At 43.0% G+C, this 15,093-nt stretch overlaps 1 protein-coding gene across 2 annotated transcripts in view; it reads left to right on the plus strand.

Annotated features, from left to right (window-relative positions):
• The window catches only part of LOC142249854 (centromere protein P-like), a 389,082-nt gene that overhangs the window by 22,524 nt on the left and 351,465 nt on the right, over positions 1-15,093 (plus strand). For both annotated transcript variants that reach the window (XM_075321790.1, XM_075321789.1), the window contains exons 5-6: positions 1,862-1,944; positions 14,377-14,473. In XM_075321790.1, the coding sequence (XP_075177905.1) occupies positions 1,862-1,944; positions 14,377-14,473 (180 nt within the window). The remainder of the gene's footprint in view (positions 1-1,861; positions 1,945-14,376; positions 14,474-15,093) is intronic.

Here is a 15,093-nt window from a genome sequence, read left to right on the forward strand (position 1 = left end):
GTGACGCTTCAGTGACGTCGCTGTGATGCCGCACGGACCGCCCCCTTAGAAAGGAGGCGGTTCGCCCGTCACAGCGACGTCGCCGGACAGGTAAGTATGTGTGACGGCTGTTGTGCGACACGGGCAGCGATTTGTCCGTGTCGCGCAACAGATGGGGGCGGGTACCCACACTAGCGATATCGGGGCCGATATCGCAGTGTGTAAAGTAGCCTTTAGGCTAAGTTCACACACTGCGTTTTTTTGACGCTGCCTTTTTATGCGTTTTTGGCCGCTAAAAACGCACAAAAACGCACCCGCGGCAAAAAACGCATGCGTTTTTACAGCGATTTGGTGCGTTTTTGGCTGCGTTTTGCTGCGTTTTTGATCTCTGCGGTTTTCCAATGCATTGCATGGGGGGAAAACGCAGAAAAACGCAGGAAAGAATTGACATGTCCATTTTTATTTTTTTTTTTTTTTTTTAAGCTCAAAAACGCAGCTTAAAAAAACAGTTGTGTGCGGACAGCAAAATTGAAAACTCTTAGACTTTGCTGGGGAAACAAAGTCATGCAGTTTTGAGGCCAAAAACGCACCCGAAAAACGCGCAAAAACGCTGCGAAAAAACGCACTGTGCGCACATAGCCTTACACGTACTTTGGAAATGCACGAAAGGTACACCTGAGAGGATTCATCCTTTCATTGCACCTTGCCAATCAGGATATCTCCCCAGAGACCTGATTATAATACTAACTTATCTAAGACCTCAGGGATCACTTTCGTTGTTCTCCTTGGTGGCCTTTCCTCCATGTTGCTTCAATTTTTCCTTCTTTCCGACATAATCCTTATGTGGAGCGACTGTACATGACAAAGGCCGTGTGGGCCGAAACATCTTACAAATTTTCTGTCGCCTTTAAACAAAATATCACAGATTTTGCAAAAAAAAAAATCCGGTTTATTGCTTTCATTTTTTCCATTGAGAGTGCAGTGTTTTCTATAGTATATGTATTGGGGCTACAGCCCCCACACTAGCACCTCACAGGACATTTGTTACCTACTGAGTGCACACCAACACTTTATACTTAAATCCTCAGTATTTGCAGCAGATTTTCCTGCTGTATATACTGAATGTGTGCACATAGCCTTAAGGCTACTTTACACACTGCGATATCAGTCCCGATATCGCTAGTGTGGGTACCCGCCCCCATCTGCTGCGCGACACGGGCAAATCGCTGCTTGTGCCGCACAACATCGCCCAGACCCGTCACACATACTTACCTGTCCGGCGACGTCGCTGTGACCGGCGAACCGCCTCCTTTCTAAGGGGGCGGTCCGTGCGGCGTCACAGCGACGTCACTGAAGCGTCACTGAACCGCCGCCCAATAGCAGCGGAGGGGCGGAGATGAGCGGGACGTAACATCCCGCCCACCTCCTTCCTTCCGCATAGCAGCCGGGAGGCAGGTAAGGAGAGGTTCCTCGTTCCTGCGGTGTCACACGGAGCGATGTGTGCTGCCGCAGGAACGAGTAACAACTTCGTTACTGCTGCAGTAACGATTTTTAAGAATGGACCCCCATGTCGCCGATTAGCGATTTTGCACGTTTTTGCAACGATGCAAAATCGCTTATCGGTGTCACACGCAACGGCATCACTAATGCGGCCGGATGTGCGTCACCAATTCCGTGACCCCAACGACTCCGCATTAGCGATGTCGCAGCGTGTAAAGCCCGCTTTACAGGTGGGAAAAGTTCTGAAAGGATTATTCTTGGTATTTAGCAGTGCCTTTTGTGTAAGAAATATTAGCAGGAATCATGGTTGCTGTTTTGCTATAATAATGTCAGGAATTTATAACTTCACTCTATTAAACTGCTGAAATTGTTGTATCTTTAGGAGCCTAAAAGATGTGAGGTTATTGATCTCCATATCCATATGGACTGCAAAGAGAATTTGGAGTTACTGAAGCTGATCTCCCGGTAAGGTTTAGATATATGCATTTATTTGTATACTCTTGATTTCACAAAGGGGTTTTGTTCAGTTGTCTCTGGAGCAGCTGAGAGCAGCGCAGTCTCCTCGCTTCCGGGCTTCTAGCAGGAGGGGCTTTATTCAAGTGACCAATATGGTGAAGAGTAAATCTATAAAATTAGTATAACACATTAATTTACTAATGGTTTGTTCCAGTAGCAAAGCTACCGGTGTGGCAGGGAGTCGGTTGCTCCGGGCCCTGCACTCAGAGGGGCCCACTCGAAGCTTCCGCTACCCTTAACTGTATCGGCACACCACACACGCTGATATACTTGAGTTGTGCAGTAGAGCAGAGAGACATGATCTCCCTCCATTACTGCTCTCAGTTCTGTAGACCACAGGACGCTTTATTCATGTGGTCCACAGAACCGCAGGTGTTGCAGGGACAGAAGTACCTCTTGTCCCGGCGCGGTGACATCATTGCACCAGGACTCTAATGTCCGGTGCATGCACTGACGCTTTGCAGGTGAACTCGTCAGGATCTTCTTTTCACTAAGTCATTTATAACCAACAATGTTTTTGTGTACTGAGGAAATCATCCAGCCCTTTTTTAAAAGCTGTTATAGTATCTGCCATTACTACCTCTTGTGGTAGGGCATTCCACAGTCTGACCGCTCTAACTGTAAAGAACCCTTTCCTATTTTGGTGTCGGAATCGCTTTTCTTCCACTCGCAGTGAGTGCCCCCTGGTCCTCAGTATTGTTTTCGGAAGAAATAAGTTATGTGCCAGTCCTTTATATTGACCACACATGTATTTATACATATAAATGAGATCTCCTCTGAGACGTCTTTTTTCTAAGCTAAACATATCTAACTTTTTCAATCTGCCATCATATGGGAGGCCTTCCATTCCTTGTAGTAGTCTAGTTGCCCGCCTTTGAACTGACTCTAACTTCTGAATGTCCTTTTTAAAATGTGGAGCCCAAAACTGGATCCCATATTCCAGATGTGGCCTTACAAGTGATTTATAGATGGGTAACAATACGTTGGGATCACGGGATCTAATCTCTCTTTTTATACACCCTAGAATCTTGTTTGCTTTAGCAGCTGCTGCCTGACATTGAGTGCTGCTGCTCAGCTTATTTGTAATGAGAATACCCAAGTCCTTCTCCTGTTCTATAGTCCCGAGTTTACTTCCATTTAATGTATACGCAGCTATAGGATTACTCCGTCCTAGGTGCATTACTTTACATTTATCAACATTAAATCTCATTTGCCAAGTATCTGCCCATTCTGACATCTTATCCAGATCTTTTTGTAATATTGTACTATCCAGGTCAGTTTTTAATATCCTACATAGTTTGGTGTCATCGGCAAAGACTGACACTGTACTATCAATCCCATCCACAAGGTCATTAATATAGAGAGTAAAAAGAATCGGTCCAAGCACAGATCCCTGCGGCCCCCACTGCTGACTATAGCCCATTTAGAGAATGTAGCATTTATGACTACTCTTTGTTTCCTATCTTTTAGCCAATTCCTTACCCAGTTTAGCCAATTCCTTACCCAGTTGCATATTGTTTTAGGTGAGTATACGATAGTTTGTGTATTTTCAATTTTAATTAAAATATGTGGTGTGTCTATTGGGGCATCATAAAGTACAGGGGACCCTCATACAGAGTAGGACTCTACTGTGGATGTCCCACATATAGTGAGGGGCTACTGTAGGGGAACCTCATACAGTGTGTGAGCTACTGTGGAGTGCCCCATAAATTGTAGGGACTACTGTGGGTGCCTCCATAAAGTGAGGGGAGTGTATTACATACCATGGGAGCTGATGTGTGAGCCAAGTTTTGTGGCCTACCGTGGGGGCCATCATACGGTGTGGGGACTACTATGGGGGCCATTATACAGTGTAGGAGCTAATGGGGGGGGGGGCATTATACAGTTTGGGGACTATTGATGGGTTCATTACATTGTGTAAGGGGGTGCAGTGGGGATATCATACTGTGTGTAGGAGAGCCGTGGGCACATTATTTTACTTGGTATGGGGGAGCTCTGGGCCTATCATTCTGTGTATAGGGGACCTGTGGACCCATCATACTGTATATAGGGGAGCTGTGGGCCCATCATACTGTGTATAGGGGAGCTGTGGGCCCATCATACTGTATATTGGGGAGCTGTGGGCCCATCATACTGTATATAGGGGAGCTGTGGGCCCATCATACTGTATATTGGGGAGCTGTGGGCCCATCATACTGTATATAGGGGAGCTGTGGGCCCATCATACTGTGTATAGGGGACCTGTGGGCCCATCATACTGTATATAGGGGAGCTGTGGGCCCATCATACTGTATATTGGGGAGCTGTGGGCCCATCATACTGTATATTGGGGAGCTGTTGGCCCATCATACTGTATATAGGGGAGCTGTGGGCCCATCATACTGTATATAGAGAAGCTGTGGGCCCCTTATACTCTGTACAGGGGAGCTGTGGACCCATCATACTGTGTACAGGGAAGCTGTGGGACTGCCATACTGTGCGTATGGGAGCTGTGTGAGCCATTATACTATGCATATGGGAGCTGTGTGAGCCATTATACTATGCATATGGGAGCTGTGTGAGCCATCATACTATGCATATGGGAGCTGTGGGCCCATCATACTGTGCATATGGGTGCTGTGGGACTGCCATACTGTGAATATTGGAGCTGTGGGACTGCCATACTGTGCATATGGGAGCTGTGAGCCCATCATTCTGTGCATATTGGAGCTGTGGGACTGCCATACTGTGCATGGAGCTGTGAGCCATCATACTGTGCATATGGGAGCTGTGGGACTGCCATACTGTGCATATGGGAGCTGTGGGCCTATCATACTGTGCATATTGGAGCTGGGGACTGCCATACTGTGCATATGGGAGTTGTGGGATCACCATACTGTGTATATGGGAGCTGTGGGATCACCATACTGTGCATATGGGAGTTGTGGGATCACCATACTGTGTATATGGGAGCTGTGGGATCACCATATTGTGCATATGGGAGTTGTGGGATCACCATACTGTGTATATGGGAGCTGTGGGACCACCATACTTTGCAAATGGGAGCTGTGAACCCATTGCAAAGTGAACAACTCCATAACCTCTAGCTACACTTCTGCTTTGTTCCAAGTCTATACTGCTATCACTACGTGTACACAGAGACAACAAGGCTTTTAAATACGCAAACGGACAATGAGAGCCCAGAGAGCCATGATTAGACCTTCTCTGAAAACTGTGGACTGCTAATGTTGCAAAAGGGGGACGGGGAGGGAGGTCAGCAGAACCTGCTGTATAGAAATCAATTGCCTAGAGAGAGGCGGCTGGTATGTTAGGAGTTAACTTCTTTCCGTTAACTACTGCGCACTTAGGCACTACAAGCTGGGCTCCATGAAAACGAGTTCTGCACTTTCAAATATAAAATCTCTCATTGCGTTGACAGCAGGTAGAAAAAGCAAGTCCATTGCAAACTTGCTTATTTTCATCCTGTATAACTAGCAATTTAAGAACTTGAGAACACCGCTATAAAGTATATTATGAATGTATTCCCCAATATAGTGGTATTGATTAGACAATAAATGGGGGACCCACGGCAATCAGACAGTTATTGCTTATAATGCAATAGAGAAAGATGCCAGAACAAATACCTGGTTCCACTGTGTAGGTTTTTAAATTGAGTATCCACTAAAGGTAATACTTGTGGGGAAATTAGCCAGGCCATGAGCCAAAGCAATGTTGCTAGTCTGAGGCAATGGTCTCAAACACGAAGGCCACAGACACTGGAGCTCCCATGATGATCGAGGGTCAGTCCAGGAGGCCGCCGGACCCAGTGCTTCATGTCAGCTGAATGGGTGCTCTTGGAACCACATCCATTTGAAATGTATTGCAGAGCAGAGACCAGCTCTCTGCACCGAAATACCAATACCAGCCAATCAGAGGCAAGGAGCTGACATCTGTGTGTTGGCACAAGTGGCGTAAGACTTCATTGCCATGTGCTGTCCCAATTGTAGAATCAAAGACGATGCTGTTCACCAAGAGAGCGAGGACACGTGAGAAGAATCTTTTTTCTTTTTTTTTTTTTTTTTTTTTTTGTATGTGTGTGGGAATTGGATAATGGGGACCAGAATGGGGGTCATTAGTACAAAATGGGGACCAGGATGGGAGTCATTATTACATGATGGCAGCCAGGTGGGGATCATTACTGCAAAATGGGGACCAGGATGGGAGACATTACTGAAAGATGGGGACTAGGATGGTAACCATTGCTGCAACATGGGGGTCATTACTACAGCACGGGCACACTACTACAAGTTGAGGCCAGGATAAGGTACATTACTGCAAGATCAGAATAAGGATGGGGTCATTACTAGAAGATGGGGACCATTGGTACAAGATGGGGAACATTGCTACATGATGGTGGTAATTACTAGCTCATGGGGGCACTACAAGAAGTTGGGGACCAGGAATGGGTTATTGCTACAATTGCTACAGGATGGGGGTCATTACTACAGCTTAGGGGAACTACTATTGCAAGATGGAGATTAGGATGAGGGCCATTACTAGAAGATGGGGAGCAGGATGGGGAACATTGCTACAAGATGAGGATCAAGATGGGGAACATTGCTAAAAGATAGGGGTCATTACTACAGCAGGGGGCACTATTGCAAGATGGGGGTAATTACTACACAATGGGGAACATTGCTAAAAAATGGGGATCTGGATGGAGACCAAGATGGGAGTCATTACTACAAAATGGGGACATTTATGGGGACATTGCTACAAGATGAGGACCAAGATAAACAAATTGCTACAGGATGGTGACCAGGTTGGGGAACATCTACAAGATGTGGGTTGTTATTAGTGGATGGCGACATTACTATAAGATGGGGACCAAGACAGTCCCAATTAAAAAAAAATGAAATGTAAATATATTATATAGCCCCTTATGGGCCACATGTTGCTCACTTCATGCCACATAAAGCATGAATCAGAGCCTGATTGCAGGATTACAGCCAGGTATGTCTTGCTCTGAAATGCTCTTGCAATTTAGAGAAATCCCTTTGAAGAGTCGGTAGTGACTATAACATTAGCCCTGACTAGTCCATCGCTGCCTCCAGACAGCTTCTCTCTGCTCCATTTCAGTTGAGTGACGTCTGCCTTCAGCACACTATGCAAAGATTTCGTTTTTACGAAATAATGGCATCCAATAACTTGGACATAGTTTACACAGGGTGATTATAGTGCTGTACTTCATGTCTTTTCATTTTTCACCCTTTTCAGAGGTGTTTTAGGTCATCATCAAGATATCCAATGTTCTTGTTAAAAAAACAAAAAAAAATATGTAAAACGTATGGCATAAAATATCTAAATTAACTACATTCACCGCCCTCTCCCCAATGATCCTCCCTGATGCTCTAGCGGGTCTCTCACTCTTTGTTTCAGCTGCCAGCATATGACCGCTACCGTGTGCTGCCAGCCATATGGAATGTAAGTGCTGGGGACGCCGTTTGGCTGCAGTGGTCACATGCCGGCTTCTTGTAAACAAAGACTGGAAGGACCCCTGGATTCTCAGGGAAAAGAAGAGTAAAGTCGTTTTGATAATATTTAACATTGAAATCTGTTTGAATTAAAATGGAAAGTTGGGAAAAAACCTTTAAGGCCCTGTGCGCACTGGGAAAATGATTTTCCTTAAGTATAATCAGCAGAATTCTGCACCTGCGGCAAAATCGCCCCCAAAATTTGCATGCGTTTTTACCGCTTTTTGGTGCAGATTTGCTACAGGTTTTCCTGCGGTATTGTCCCTGCGTTTTTTAACCATTATTCAATGGCAAAACCGCAAGTACCTGCGGAAAAGTGACAAGCTACTTTTTCTGCTGCAGAAATTATGCAGCAAAACCTATAGGGGGGGAAAAAACGCAGTGTGCACACAGCATTTTGATTTTCTCGTAGATTTTGCTGGGGAAGGACTGCAGGAAGGTTATGACCATTTTCTGTAGGAAAAACCGCAGCAAATCCGCTGCAAAAAACAGTGTGCACACAGGGCCTAAACCCCTTGTTTTCCTTGCATCAGTGCAAAACATGTGCACGTTTTATTACATATGACATCACTTTAGTGCCAAGAGTAAACACGTACACATGTAGACCCATTAAATTCAATGGGTTTGTTCACACGTCCATGTTTTGATATGGACCGTGTGGAGCACACGTGTGTCCATGTGCTCCACAAAGCAACGTGTCCATTTTTTGTCCTGCGATATGGATGTCACACGGACCGCACACTGATGTGATCCATGTGACATCAGTGTGATATGTACCGGAGGACCCCTCATTGAAATTAAGTGGATTTTTATACTTGCCTATCTCCGGCTCTGCTGTTGCTTTCAGGTCCCCTTCATTATGCCTCATGAATATTCACTGCACTGACTGCGGACCCGGAAGCAAGCTTGACAGTAGCGCAAGAGACAGGTAAGTATACAAGTTCATTCTGTCCATGTGCTATCAAGATGTCATGCGGATAGCACATTGATGACACACGCTGATGACACACACTGACACATGGATCGCCCACAGAACTCCACAACGGACCATGCAAAAAGTTCATTTTTTTTTGCCCGGATGTGTGCAGGGAGCCTAACCCTGTCTCCACCACTGATTAGCAGTTTGCTGATAATTCAGTGTGCACAGGAGTCAAGGGTTTTGAAAAGAATATAAACAGAGCTCAAAATCTTAGTCATAGCCAAAAGTGTTGGTACCCTTGAAATTGTTCTAGAAGTATTTCTCACAGAAAATTATTACAATTACACATGTTTTGTTACACACGCTTATTTCCTTTGTGCATTGGATCAACTAAAAAAAAAAATCTGAGTAAAAAGGCAAATTGGACATCATTTCACATAAAGCCCCAAACATGATCCAGACAAAATTGTTGGCACCTTTCCAAAATTGTGAGTAAACAACTTTATTTCAAGCATCTGCTGTTCGTTCAAACTCACCTGTGGCAAGTAACAGGTGTGGGCAATGTGAAAATCACAGCTGAAACAGATAAAAAGGGGAGAAGTAGACTCAATCTTTGCATTGTGTGTCTCATACTAAGCATGGAGAACTGTCTGATAACTTGAGAAACTAAATTGTTGAAAGATCTCAACAATCTCAAAGTTACAAGTCCATTTCCGGAAATCTTGATGTTCTTTTGTCCATGGTGCACAACATAATCAAGAAGTTTACAACTCATGGTACTACAGCTAATCTCCCTGGATGTGGACGGCAATCTCCCTGGATGGTGGATAAGCCGCCCCAATCAAGTTCCAAAGAAATTCATGTTGTCCTGCAGGCTCAGAGTAAATCAGATCCAACGCAGACTATCCGTCCACATTTGAATGAAATGAAGTGCTATGGAAGAGACCCAGGAGGACCCCGCTGCTGACACAGAGACATAATAAGATAGACTGCAGTTTGATAAAATACACGTAAGTCTACCAAAATCCTTCTTATGGAGAGATGAGAGCAAAATGGAGCTTTTTCGTACAGCACATCATTTTACTGTTTTTACTGAAAACTGAATGAAGCCTATAGAAATGAGCACAGTACCTACAGTTAAATATGGTGGAGGTGAAAAGATTTTTTGGGATTTTTTTGCTGCCTCTGGCACTGGGTGCTTTGACTGTGTGCAGACATTATGAAATTTGAAAATTACCAAAGGATTTTGGGTGGCAGTGTACTACCCAGTGTAGAAAGCTGGGTTTGCGTCCCCCTAGGTCATGGGTTTTCCAGTAGAACTATGACTGAAAAATTACTTCAAAAAGCCCCCAGACAATGGATGGAAACAAAGCGATAGAGAGTTCTGAAGTGGCAGCATTGAGTCTAGATCTAAATCCTATTGAACATATGTGGAGAAATCTTAAAATTGCTGCTGGGAGAAGGCGCCTTCAAATATGAGAGACCTGGAGCAGTTTTCAAAAGAAGAGTCCAAAATTCCAGGTGAGCGGAGTAAGAAGCTTGTGGATGGTTATAGGAAGCGATTGATTGCAGTTACCCTATTTATTCCAAAGGATAAAGGGCATGCAACCAAATATTAAGCTGAAGGGCACAACAATTGTGTCGAGCCCATTTTTGGAGTTTTGTATGAAATTCTGTCCAATCAACTTTTTTCCTTTTTTTGGGGGGGGTTTGTTTGTTTTTTTAGGGGCGGGGAAGAGGGGGGTGTTGTTCCAGTACACACAAAGGAAGTAAATGTGTATGACAAAATTTGTGTAATTGCAATCATTTTCTGGTAGAAATACTTAATTTTCTGGAACAATTTCAATGATGCCAACACTTTCAGCCATGACTGTATCTCTGCTCCATCCACCTCAGCCAAAACAGGGATTCTATCAAAACTGCACCAAGCAGCCCAGTAAGTGATACATCACCGGAATCAAGCTTTCTTGCCCTGTATTATGCTGCTCTCAGATTATACAGCAAAAACCTAGTGACAGATTCCCTTTAACCCTTTCACAACCTTGGACACATTGGTATGTCCTACTTATCAGGGACTTTGGACATACCGGTATGTCCTGGTGATTGCGGGGGCACAGGGTCTAAGCACCTGTGATCGCCGCCGGGACCTCTGTTTCCAAGAATTGAACTCCGTCTCTCACAGCAGGGACGGGCCCAACGCCGTTCCTGGCTGTTTAACCCCCTAAATGCCGCAATCAATATTGATCACTGCATTTAGGGGATTGCGCTCCCTCTCCCCTCTAATTGGTGCCCCCTCAATATGATCGCGATAGTGAGCCGAGGTGATACATGGTGACTCTCGGAAAATAGCAATCCAAAAACTATTATTTTTTTCTATAAAATGGTTTGTTCTAATGGTGTAAAAGCTGCAAAACGTTAAAAAAACTATATATATATATATATATATATATATATATATATATATATATATAATATAAAATATATATATATACAGTGCCTACAAGTAGTATTCAACCCCCTGCAGATTTAGCAGGTTTACACATTCGGAATTAACTTGGCATTGTGACATTTGGACTGTAGATCAGCCTGGAAGTGTGAAATGCACTGCAGCAAAAAAGAATGTTATTTCTTTTTTTATTTTTATTTTTTAAATTGTGAAAAGTTTATTCAGAGGGTCATTTATTATTCAACCCCTCAAACCACAAGAATTCTGTTTGGTTCCCCTAAAGTATTAAGAAGTATTTTAGGCACAAAGAACAATGAGCTTCACATGTTTGGATTAATTATCTCTTTTTCCAGCCTTTTATGACTAATTAAGACCCTCCCCAAACTTGTGAACAGCACTCATACATGGTCAACATGGGAAAGACAAAGGAGCATTCCAAGGCCATCAGAGACAAGATCGTGGAGGGTCACAAGGCTGGCAAGGGGTACAAAACCCTTTCCAAGCAGTTGGGCCTACCTGTCTCCACTGTTGGGAGCATCATCCGGAAGTGGAAGGCTTATGGAACTACTTTTAGCCTTCCACGGCCTGGACAGCCTTTGAAAGTTTCCACCCGTGCCGAGGCCAGGCTTGTCCGAAGAGTCAAGGCTATCCCAAGGACAACAAGGAAGGAGCTCCGGGAAGATCTCATGGCAGTAGGGACATTGGTTTCAGTCAATACCATAAGTAACGTACTCCACCGCAATGGTCTCCGTTCCAGACGAGCCCGTAAGGTACCTTTACTTTCAAAGCGCCTTGTCAAGGCTCGTCTACAGTTTGCTCATGATCACTTGGAGGACTCTGAGACAGACTGGTTCAAGGTTCTCTGGTCTGATGAGACCAAGATCGAGATCTTTGGTGCCAACTACACACGGGATGTTTGGAAACTGGATGGCACTGCATACGACCCCAAGAATACCATCCCTACAGTCAAGCATGGTGGCGGCAGCATCATGCTGTGGGGCTGTTTTTCAGCCAAGGGGCCTGGCCATCTGGTCCGCATCCATGGGAAGATGGATAGCATGGCCTACCTGGAGATTTTGGCCAAGAACCTCCGCTCCTCCATCAAGGATCTTAAGATGGGTCGTCATTTCATCTTCCAACAAGACAACGACCCAAAGCACACAGCCAAGAAAACCAAGGCCTGGTTCAAGAGGGAAAAAATCAAGGTGTTGCAGTAGCCTAGTCAGTCTCCTGACCTTAACCCAATTGAAAACTTGTGGAAGGAGCTCAAGATTAAAGTCCACATGAGACACCCAAAGAACCTAGATAACTTGGAGAAGATCTGCATGGAGGAGTGGGCCAAGATAACTCCAGAGACCTGTGCCGGCCTGATCAGGTCTTATAAAAGACAATTATTAGCTGTAATTGCAAACAAGGGTTATTCCACAAAATATTAAACCTAGGGGTTGAATAATAATTGACCCACACTTTTATGTTGAAAATGTATTAAAATTTAACTGAGCAACATAACTTGTTGGTTTGTAAGATTTATGCATCTGTTAATAAATCCTGCTCTTGTTTGAAGTTTGCAGGCTCTAACTTATTTGCATCTTATCAAACCTGCTACATCTGCAGGGGGTTGAATACTACTTGTAAGCACTGTGTGCATATTTTTATATATATATATATATATATATATATATATATATATATATATATATATATATATATATATATATATATATATATATATATATATATATATATATATATATATATATATATATATATATTATATATATATATATTATAATATGGCATCTCTGTAATCATACTCACCCGAAGAGTAATGCTGTCTTATCCCTTTTTACTGCAAGGAGAACGATGATAAACAAAAAATCCGGAATAGCTGTTTTTTTTTTCTGTCTCACAAAAAGCGTAACAGAAAGCGATAAAAAAATACTATGTGGTCCAATATGGTACCAATAAATACTCCAACTCATTGCAAAAAAAAAACAAGCCCTTACATGACTGTCAGCAGAAAAATAAAAAAAAACTATATCCTTCAAAATTCACTGATGCATAAAACCTTTTATTTTCTAAAAATGCGTGTTTTTTTTTAACGTGATGGTAGCGATACATTATAAACCTACAGTATATAAATCTGGTATCTCCATAATCGTACTGACCTGAGGAATAAATTTGTCCTATCACTTATAACGCAAGGTGAATTGCGTAAAAGGTAAATAAATATAACCAATTCTTCAACTACAGTTGATTTGTCCATTCTGCCTCCCGAAGATTGCAGTACGGCTCAGCTCCAATTTATCCTGCACTCTACACGGAGCGCTTACACAGTGATTACATGTAAATCTCTGAAAAACTTGATTCAGATAAAATGTGACCACATTCGATCACATATGGAGTATCTTTGTACTCAGGAGAAATTGCACAACAAATTGTATGGTCCATTATCTTCTGTTATCCTTGTGAAAATGAAAGATTTCGGGTTAAAGCAACATTTTTGTGGTTAAAAAAAATAATTTTTTCATTTTCAGGACTCAACGTTCTAAAATTCTCTGGAGCACTTGGTGGTGCAAGGTGCTCACCAAACCTCCTACATAAATTCTTTGAGGGATCTAGTTTCCAAAATGGGGTCACTTATGCAGGAGCTTCACTGTTTATTCACCTCAGGGGCTCTCAAAATGCAACATGGCGTCCCCCTTCTATTCCAGACAATTTTGCTTTCAAAAAGTCAAATGGCGCTCCTTCCCTTCAGAACCCTGCCGTGCGCCCAAACAGTAGGGTTCCACCATACATAGGGTATAGATGTACTTAGAAGAAAGTGCACAACAAATTGTATGGTGCATTTTTTTTCCTGTTACCCTTGTGAAAATGAAAGGTTTGGAGTTAAAGTAACATTTTTATGGAAAAAATAGTAAAACTTTTTGGGGTTTTTTTTTCCTTCCACATTGCTGTAGTTCCTGTGAAGCACCTAAAGGGTTAATAATCTTCTTGGATGTGGTTTTGAGCAGTGTGAGGGGTGCAGTTTTTAGAATGGTGTCACTTTTGGGTATTTTTTTTGTCACCTAGGCTTCACAAAGTGACTTCAAATGTGATGTGGTCCCGAAAAAAAATGGTTTTGTAAATTTTGTTGGAAAAATGATAAATTGCTGATGAACTTTGAACCTTTCCAACTTCCTAACCCCACAAAAATGGTGCTTCAAAAATTGCGCTAATGTAAAGTAGACAAGTGGGAAATGTTATTTGTTAGCTATTTTGTGTGACCTAATTCTCTGGTTTAAGGGCGTGAAAATTCAAAGTTTGAAAATTGTGAACTTTTTTGATAAATTTTCGATTCTTTTTCACAAGTAAATGAAAAAATATTTTCCTAAATATATCGATATCCCGGGATCCAATGAAGTGTTTCAGAGTTATAACCTCATAAAGTTACACTGGTTAGGCATGCCCCCATAAATTTCATTTTAATTGTACCCCAAAACTTTTTTTCTAATCTTTTTCAGGGCACACACCTCACGGAATCTGCTGGGATTTTTCCACACTCTTTCTACTTATACACATTGGTGTAAATATCGCCAGTATACGTTTTCCCATTTTAAGGTAGGACACATTTTACTGTAAATATTTTGTAAATTATGTTCGTGTCTTCCACTTTCTGGCCTCCTCTGTTAGTGACATGGGTGTCGTGTGAAATTTTAGATTTTAAAAACCTACCACAGTTGATGTAGTTTTTTATTTCACATGTATTTCATTACGATGATCTGCACTTTGCTATTGTTGTGTATTTTTATTGCTTTTGTTATTATCACTGTGCACTATTTTATTAAAATACAACTTAGGATAGGTCTCAGCAGTGTCTGAATGGCCGGGATCCGACACCCAGCACCCCTGGCAATCAGCTTTTCTCAGTGCTGGCAACAATTGCTGAGTGCGGAGCTGCCCTATCAACTGTTCGACTGCGGACGATTACTGCAAATCCGTCTCCTATTGGTTTGAATGGGAGGTGAATGTGCAGTACCCAGCCACAGCCTCTATGAGAAAACTGAGCAGCTCCAAAGCTGAGCATTTCCAGCCCCCTACTGCCACCGGCACCAAAAATCGCTGGTTGGTGGGGGTGCCAGGTGTCGGACCCCGGCCAGTCAGACATTGGTGACCTATCCTAAGTGTAGGCCATCAGTGTTGAAGTGGTGGCCAACCTCTTTAATTCATATGCAAATAAA

The sequence above is a fragment of the Anomaloglossus baeobatrachus genome, chromosome 8 (assembly GCF_048569485.1).
Source record: "Anomaloglossus baeobatrachus isolate aAnoBae1 chromosome 8, aAnoBae1.hap1, whole genome shotgun sequence".
NCBI classification, from domain to species: Eukaryota; Metazoa; Chordata; class Amphibia; order Anura; family Aromobatidae; genus Anomaloglossus; species Anomaloglossus baeobatrachus.